The 9,532-nt window shown below is 35.6% G+C and overlaps 1 protein-coding gene across 1 annotated transcript in view; it reads left to right on the top strand.

The window, feature by feature from the left end:
- Window positions 1-2,377, top strand: part of HEATR5A (HEAT repeat containing 5A) — a 127,822-nt gene extending 125,445 nt beyond the window's left edge. Inside the window, exons 34-35 of the mRNA XM_012647877.1 lie at window positions 1,509-1,722; window positions 2,018-2,377. Coding sequence (XP_012503331.1) covers window positions 1,509-1,722; window positions 2,018-2,325 — 522 coding nt within the window. The 3' untranslated portion in view covers window positions 2,326-2,377. The remainder of the gene's footprint in view (window positions 1-1,508; window positions 1,723-2,017) is intronic.
- Window positions 2,378-9,532: the final 7,155 nt, after the last annotated feature.

The following is a 9,532-nucleotide window of genomic DNA, read 5'->3' on the forward strand; positions in this document are numbered from 1 at the left end:
CCTGTAGTCCCAGCTACTCGGGAGGCTGAGGCAGGAGGATCGCTTGAGCCCAGGAGTTTGAGGTTGCTATGAGCTAGGCTGACGCCACAGCACTCTAGCCTGGGCAACACAGTGAGACTCTGTCTCAAAAAAAAAAAAGAAGTATCAAACTACAATTTTTTATTTTTAGATTTTGAATTATTCTATTCCTAGAGTGACAAAGCCAAATAATTATGGCCTTCTTCTTTGGCCCTAAGGGTAGAGAGGATAGAGGAAGAGAGGAAATATTAAAAACTAAATTTGAAATTGGAGAATTTTAAAATTGATGTAGCTCTAGAACTTTATAAGGGACTTTTATAAGATACTTTGTAGCTTATTATAGTGGATTTCCTTAAAAAAAAAAAAAAAAAAAAGGAAAGGAATGGAAGACTCCAACACATGCCTTCAATTATGAGATAATGGAACTCATTCCAAAAACTATTCAAGGAAGTTGATACCATTCTTTTATGGCCCCTTTATTTGCTAGATCAATTTCCTGTTCTTCTACATGCTACAGAATAAGTCTGTGGCTTCTGGTCACAAATATATCTACTCCTAAAGATACAGAAACAGGATCTTCTCTCAGAAAAAAATAATTATTAAAATACCATCATAGGCCAGGGGTGTGGTGGCTCATGCCTGTAATCCTAGCACTGTGGAAGGTTGAGGTGGGAGAATCCCTTGAGGCCAGGAATTCAAGACCAGCCTGGGCAACATAGCAAGATCCCATCTCTACAAAAAATAAAATAAATTATCTGGTCATGGTGCCATGTGCCTATAGTCCCAGCTCTTTGGGAGGCTGAGCCGGAAAGATTGCTTAAGCCCAGGAGTTTGAAGTTGCAGTGAGCTATGATGATGTCCCTGTATTCTAGCCCCAGCGACAGAGTAAGACCCTATCTCAAAAAAAAAAAAAAAAAATACCATCACAATTAACTTACAGTGATTTATATATTTGATGGATAGTCATTTCCTGTTATCTTTCTGTCCCATTGGTTGCCTGCTGCCTACAGGAGCTTTGTGTAGCAGCATCTAAGTGGTGTCTCTGAGGTGTGATGACATTACTATGGCGCAGACAAGGTTCCTTGAAACCTTCTGACCATGATATTTGAACATATGTAATTTTTGTCTAAACATTTTTGAAAATCACCAGAATATTTTTCAAGTTTGTGTGTGTTTTGGTTTTGGTTTTGGAGGTTTTTTACATGATAGAGAAGGACATGAGGGGGGACATGGGAACTAGAAAAAACAATAAAAATTAACCATTCATAGTTATCCTTCCCTATTTTACCCATATGTCTCTATCCCATTCCAAACTGTCACAACCACTGTTAGCATCAAAGTTTCAGTACCTGTTGGCACTTGAACTTTCAAAATTAAAGGTAAATTAGAAATAAATTTGAATACCTTTGCTACTTTAACTGCAAAGAGTCCTCAAGGACTTTGTTTTTTAAATTTACAGTTTATGCTATTCTTGTCTCTTACCTGATTAGGTACAAATCAAGACCTATCAGCTCCTACATTCCGTTTTTCAGTATCCGAATCCAGCTGTTTCCTACCCATACATTTACTCTTTAGCATCCTCTATTGTGGAAAAACTGCAGGAAATAGACAAGACAAAACCTGAAAACACTACTGAGCTTCAGATCTTTCAAGAAGGCATAAAGGTTTTGGAAGCACTGGTTACTGTTGCTGAAGAACAACATCGTAAGTCTCAGCACTAAATTCATGCAAACTCAGAATCTCACCAAAATCCAAATTTCAATGTTTAAATTGTAAAACATTCAGTTAGTCACATTATGTCTGTATTTCACATTCATTGAACGATAGGTGTTATGTTAATCCCAAATATTCATATTAGTTAGTATTAATTTAGGAGAAGAAATTGGAAGAATTGTTTTCTTCCTTAGTGGGGAAAAAATGTGTACAGATCAAGTGCTTTTGCAGCCTTGTATAATGAACATTTATGTCCCTGAACTTACATCATTTGTTTACTTTCTAGGCTCTCAGCTGGTGGCCTGTCTTTTACCCATCCTCATTTCCTTCCTTTTGGATGAGAATGCTCTGGGATCTGCAACTTCCATAATGAGAAATTTACATGACTTTGCTTTGCAAAACCTCATGCAGATTGGGCCTCAGTATTCATCAGTTTTTAAAAGTTTAATGGCTTCTTCTCCGGCCCTGAAAGCCCGCCTTGAGGCCGCTATAAAGGGCAATCAGGAAAGTGTCAAAGTCAAGATACCAACATCTAAACATGCTAAGAACCCTGGAAAAAATTCAAGCATCCAATTAAAGACCAATTTCCTCTGATGTTATATTTTTTGGAATAGTAAGCACCTTAATATAATACTTGATCATTTCCTTCTCTCTGGGGACAAAAGTGACATTTTAGACACAAGTGCACTTGGAGGTCTAGTTGATTGTTGTACCTTAAATAGGTGTGACTTTTCAGAATAACAGCGTACTTAACATTTTTTTTTTCCATTTAATAAGACAACAGATATATCAAAATTCTTGCCAGGAATTTTAAGAAAGTGCTAAAGAACTAAACTTACTAAATCCACAGCTTTAAAGATTAAATGGATTTCCTCTAACAGTCCATACACACATGATATACGTAATACTGTGACAGATAAAGATTTGACTGTAGTAGAAATTATCTGCACTTATATTGTATCCCAATTGCTAATTTAAACTTCTGCCTTATTCAGTAATTATATTAAACTTTCTTGGATTTCTCAAACAAGATAAATGATTGGAAAACTGGTTAGGAAACTTGGCCTAGAATTATCCAATATATAATAGTGCAAATTAATCACAGCCTTACAGTGTGACTTACGATTTGGTGTCTATAAATACCGTGACTTTTCACCATCTTTTGGTTAGTTTGTATTGGGTTCAGAAAATGGAAGTTTTACTTGTTTTACATAGAATAGAGCATCTCCACTTCACTGTATTTCAGATGGATTTTCTGTTACCTGTATTCCTAACAATTTTGTTTGTTTGTGGCAAACATTTATACCAATGAGTTTAATATAGGTTCATATCTATATTATATTTAAATCAATTATGGGTTTATATAAATGCCAAATTTAGTACAACAAATTTAGATCATCAGTGAATACAAGTATTTTTTTTAACCGAAACATATTTTAATATAGAAGAAAATATAATGATAAAGTCATAATTGGTTGAAAAATATTTTTAACTCTGTTCATGATCAGTGACTCTCCTTCCACTTCAGTGTTATATTGTGTGAATCACTATGTCAAGACAAATCATCTCCCTGTTAAAAATTACAAACCGAAGTGATAAAGGCATGTTCTTTGAGAAAACACTTTGACTCAAGCAAGAGCAGTGTGATGTACTCTATTTTATTATGTTTGTATATAAATACTCTTGTAAATTGTTCAGAATGAAAACATTTGAGAAACTCTAACACTACAATCAATTTTTCTAAATTAAATAAAGCTAATTTTCTTTATCATTCTTGTATTTTACATTATTTCACCCACAAAAGATGGCTTGGCTGGTTAGTCTCATAGACTCCAGAAAATCAATTCAATGGAGTAAATAATTATTAGATCCCTTTGTAACTTGGCCTTTTTTCTCAGAAGAGCCCTTTCTTTGGAGTATTTTTTGCAATTATTTAGATTCTCTGTCTTCCTAATTGTAGGAATTGAGTATATATTTCTTATTGTTCCCTTTGCCTAAAATGTCCTTTTTTCTCCCTTATTCTGTCTGGCAGACTCCCACATGTTTTGGGCCCTGTTTAGTGCACATGTAAGAATAACATCTATTGGATATTGGGCAGGGGAGAGGAGGGAGGAGGGGACGGGTATATGCATACACAAAGAGTGCAATGCGCACCACCCGAAGGATGGGCATATTTGAAACTGGGACTTGGGCGGGGGGAGGGCAACATACGTAACCTAAACATCTGTACCCCCATAATATGCTGAAATAAAAAAAAAAATTAAAAAAAAAATAGGTTAGTATTATGCTGACGCAGGTCTTCCATGAGGGGTGGGGGTCTCAGGTGGCTGATGCGCCACCAAGTAATAGATGGGGGTTTTCCTTATCACTTATAGCATCAAGAAGTGCTTAATGGCTGTTGAATTGCACCAGCATGGGATGGGTTTGGACTCAGAAATTTTTTTGAGTTTTTGAATTTTTTGAAATTTTGAATTTTTTGAATTTTTTCCCAAGGCAAAACGCTGGACTGGATTGTTCACTTTTGGATTTTTTAAATTGTGTCATCTTTTTCAATTTAGTTTGCTCTTAAACATTAAGATTTCTACACTACACTGCTGTCTTCCACAATACGCTGCTAAAAAAGAAAAATGAAAAAAAGAAAAAAAATTTCTACTTATCATTTAGTGGCATAGTATCCTGAATTATTTGTATTAAAGGTGCTATATGAATAACAATAGTTAGGGAAAAAGTTATGTCCAGTTTCATGGAATTAGGAACTATCATGTATCTTTTTTAATGTATTGTCTTATTTAATACAATACTGAATTATTAATGATATCCTTACTGATAAGGAAATTAAAGCTTAACAGCTAGGTTTGGACTCATCTTTCTGATCCCAGCATCCATGCTAGAGATAGGAAAAGTGCTCTGGCGGTCCTCATTCCATCAAGGTATAGCTTTTCTTTCAGCACCAGAGGCTCTCTCAAGAGCCTTCCTCCTTCCTTGCTGAAGATGTTTTCCGTTACATTTCTCCAAATTGTACCCAAAAGGTTTCTGGTTAATGTAGTAGGAAATAGTGAAAAAAAAAAAAATTCTCTGTTCTCTACAGTTTCTATGGGAATAGATTATATGCTTAGATATATAAGTTCTGATTTTTTAAAAAGTGAATAGTTAAAACTGAAAAATACATCAAAAGTTTTTTACATGTGTTTATTTTAATGAGTGTCTAGTTGTGATAAAACAGTTGCACATTAATTAGGTTGGTAACTCTTTACAAATTAAATATGTTGATTAGCAAGTTGGATGAAGAAACAATCAAAATGTTATTTGTCTTGAGCTTTATTTTTTTTCCTAAGGGAAGAAATAGGGTAAGTCAGTCTCATTCTACTTAACCCACTATTTTAGTGCTTATGGAAAGACTTAAAATAATATTGGATAGAACATATTTCTATTAATAGAACATTAAATCTACATTTTACTTCTATAAAACAAACTTCACCATCAACTTAAAGGGAACATTAAGGCACCTAACAAGATATAGATAAGTGCTATAAAAGATGTACAAATACAGTACTATGGGAGCTGAGAGAAGAAAATGGGCTTCCAAGATCAACTTCATGGAAAGAGTATCATATGATACCGGCTTAGAGAGTAGCACTCGATGGAATAGATGCATAACCCAAGAATCTTTTGTAACATTAATTTTGAAGAGAAGAATTTCTGTTTTGCCATATCCTAAAGAATTCCCTTTATCCACTTTTTATAATACGAGATTTGCAATACAAGGGAAGAAATGCAACTTTCAAACTACTAAACTACGATAATGTAAATTCAACTTTAAAACTGCAAAACTGTGATAATGTTAATTCAAAACTGACAATATGTGGAATATCTATATAAAAAAACTATATAGTTAAAATGTTAAATTGTCTTATGGTTTAATGATTGCATTACCTTGCATTAGGCTACAGTCCTAATGCTTCTAGTCTGTCCATATGTATCTTACCATAGCCCATTAACATTCCTAACTCTAAAGTCAAGGTAATGACATATATTGCATGTTCTCCATCAATTGAACATATTTTCCTATTTACAAATAACTTGTTAACCCTTGCAAGACCTCAATGTATCAGTAGAAATTTATCTCCATGTTTGCTAGAAATATAGTTGCCCAACTGCTGGCTGGCTGACAGTGATCAGTTAATGAATTATGCTCAAGTTGACTTCTCTGTACCATCCTGTTTAACTGATGTCTGTGCTTTTTAGCTTTGAGGGCATGGTAAGTTTCATGTTGTGATATAGAGGTGGAATATATCCAGTACAGACCACAAATACAATCCCAAATTGGGTAAATTCAAAGGTGCTAGCTTTCTTTAATTGCATTTCTCTTTGGTTAGGATTCCTGCACTATTCTGTTGGGGTCATTATAAATGATGATTCCACAGGCTACTTGGGGAAAATTCATATTACGTCCATATAACACTCTTTAATAATAGAAGTATTTGAAATATATCCAGTACAGACCACAAATACAATCCCACTAGGCTGGAGTACAAGTGGCATGATCATACCTCACTGCAGCCTCAAACTCTTGGGCTCAAGTGATCCTCCTGCCTCAGCCTCCCCAGTATCTGGGACTACAAGCACATTTATCACCACACCCAGCTAATTTCTTTATTTTTCATACAGACTGGGTCTTGCCATTTTGCCCAGACTGGCCTTGAACTCCTGGCCTCAAGCAATCCTCTCACCTCAGCCTCCCAAAGTGCTGGGATTACAGGTGTGAGCCACTGCTCCTGGCTAAACTTATTTTTTTTAAGGGAGTCTAACTATTCCAGGTGTTCTATATTTTTTAAGAAAATAAGAGGTCATTTCTGTCAATGAAAAACTGGTGTCGAAAATGTTTTGCTTAATTGGATCAAAATTGAATCTTTTTTTCTGGAAAAATATCTATAGGCAAAAAAACTTTATAAGCAGAAATATATATATATAGACACATAAATACACATGCACATATCAGAAATAGCAAACTGCTTTATAAAATATTCCAAGACAGAACAAAACAAGTGAGATATTTTTAAAAGCAGTTTAAGTATGCCAGTGACACAGCAAGAGCAGTTTGTTAGTGCTGTTACTGGAGGAAGTACAAGTAGCCTCAGAAAAAAATGCGCACATGCAATCAAAACTGAGGCTCTCTACTGAACGAGGCCTATAAACCCCAATATTTCTCTGTCGATTACTAGTTTCTGATCTTGATTAAGAAGGCTTTGGGCCTTCTATTTTATAATCAAATGCTGGAGGAGTGCTCACTACTCCCTGACTTGCCGGGGTAAACTGGGCTTCCCACATCCTTTCCTCCCTAGTAATGTCACATACTAGAAACACATTATCTAGGCCTTTGTTTAAACACAAAAGCTTCTTAAAAATAGATTTTATAATTATGGAAATGCTGTTGTTTCAGTGGTCAACAAACCAGTTGTGAGTCAACACCAAATGACAAGTGGCTAGACCATCTACCTCCTATTCTCCAGTCAGCTGTGGTTACTGTCATTTGCTAAGGTTTTCATTGCAAATGCTTTCTCTTTTCATTAATAACATAACCATTCTGATTTCCCAGTGTTGCATAAAGACATTTGTAGAATTTCCTACAAGATGAATATGTTTCTTGTTTGATTTATATTCTTAACATAGTACTGGAACTTCCAGAAATCACCCCAGAACTTGTCTCTAGGCAAACAAATTTAGAACAATTCATTCTATTTTAAAAGATTGGGAATTTCCATTGTTTTTCCTTGATAACCTGTCTAGCATATCTCATTGTGTGAGTTTCATAATCATCTTTCCTCTAATCATTTAAAAGTGCCTATATTAGTTTCCTAGGACTACTGTAACAAACTACCACAAATTTGGTGGCTTAAAATAATCAAAATTTTATTTTCTCACAGTTCTGGAGGCCAGAAGTCTGAAATGAACAGCTCTGCTCCCTCCAAAGGCTCTAGGGAAGAATCCTTTCTTGCCTCTTTCAGCTTCTGGTGTTCTCGGTATTCCTCAGCTTGTAGCTGCATAACCCTAATTTCTGCCTTCATCTTCCAAGTGGCCTTCTCCTTCTCTTTTCTGTGTGTCTCTTACAAGGACACTTTTCATTGGATTTAGGGCCCACACAAATAGTCCAGGATGATCTCACATTGAGACCCTTAATTATATTTGCAAAGGCCTTTTTTCCAAATAAAATCATATTCACAGGTTTTGGAACATGGACATATCTCTTTGGGGATCATCATTCAACCCACTACAGTGTCCTAATTCCTGAATTCCAAATTCAGTATTGCAATTAATATTGCAGTCACTCTTATTCATCAGACACATGATTTATTTTCATTGGCTCAAGCAGATTTCAACTGAGATATTTATCAAGAAGTCAGTTACATGCTGGGACAACTGGATAGCCACATGCAAAAAAATGAAGTTGGACCTTTACCTCACACCATATACAAAAGTTAACTGAAAATGGATTAAAAACCTAAATGTAAGCTAAAACTATAAAACTCTTAGAAGAAAACGCAGATGTAAATCTTTGTGATTTACAGTGGTACCTTAGATATAACACATAAAGCACAAGTGATAAGAAAAAGTAGATAAATTGGACTTCAAAATTAAAAATTTTCGTGCTTCAAAGAACACCATCAAGAAAGTGAAAAGACAACCTATGGAAGTGGAGGGAGAATTGTGCAAATCATTTATCTAATAAGAGTCTAGTATCCAGAATATATCAAGAACTCTTAAAACTCAACACTGCACCATCAAATTGGTATTAACTGATCAACACATAAGTGTACATTTAAGAATAACATCTATTGGATGTCGGGCAGGGGGGAGGGGGGAAGGGGGGACAGGTATATGCAGACACAATGAGTGTGATGTGCACCATCCAAGGGATGGATGCACTTGAAACTCAGACTTGGGGCGGGGGAGAGGGGGCAAGGGCAACATATGTAACCTAAACATCTGTACCCCCATAATATCCTGAAATAAAAAAAAATAAATAAAAACTCAAAAAGAAAAAACAAAACTCAACACTGAAAAGAAAGCCTAATTCAAAAATGGAATGAACTTGAATAGACAAAAATATACAAATGATTAATAAGCAAAAAGGATGCTCAACATCATTAGTCATTAACAGAATGCAAAACCACAAGGTAACACTTTACATCCACTAGCATATGACCAAAAATACAGACAATAACAACTGCTGGGAGGATATGGAGAAATTAGAACCTCTACATTGCTGGTGAAAATTTTTAATTGATAAAATTGTTTAATTGATAAAATATGTATTGTGTACAACATGATGTTTTGAAGTATATATGCATTGTGGAATAGTTAAATCTAGCTAATTAATAAATACATTACCTCACATAGTTACCACAAACACCATCCTCTCTTTCCCTTTTTCAAAAATACAATATATCATCATTAACTCTAGTCACCCTGTTGTACAATAGGTCTCTGGTAAGAATTTAATTGGTGCAACTTGGCCGGGCCTGGTGGCTCACGCCTATAATCTTAGCACTCTGGGAGGCCGAGGCAGGAGGATTGCTTGAGCCCAGGAGTTTGAGACAAGCCTGAGCAAGAGCGAGATCCCATCTCTACTAAAAATAGAAAAAATTAGCTGGGTGTGGTGGCATGGGCCTGTAGTCCCAGCTACTCGGGAGGCTGAGGCAGGAGGATTGCATGAGCCCAGGAGTTTGAGGTTGCTATGAGCTAGGCTGACGCCAGGGCACTCTAGCCTGGACAACAGAGTGAGACTCTGTCTCCAAAAAAA

The sequence above is a fragment of the Propithecus coquereli genome, unplaced genomic scaffold (genome assembly GCF_000956105.1).
Source record: "Propithecus coquereli isolate 6110/MARCELLA unplaced genomic scaffold, Pcoq_1.0 Scaffold273, whole genome shotgun sequence".
Taxonomy (NCBI): Eukaryota; Metazoa; Chordata; class Mammalia; order Primates; family Indriidae; genus Propithecus; species Propithecus coquereli.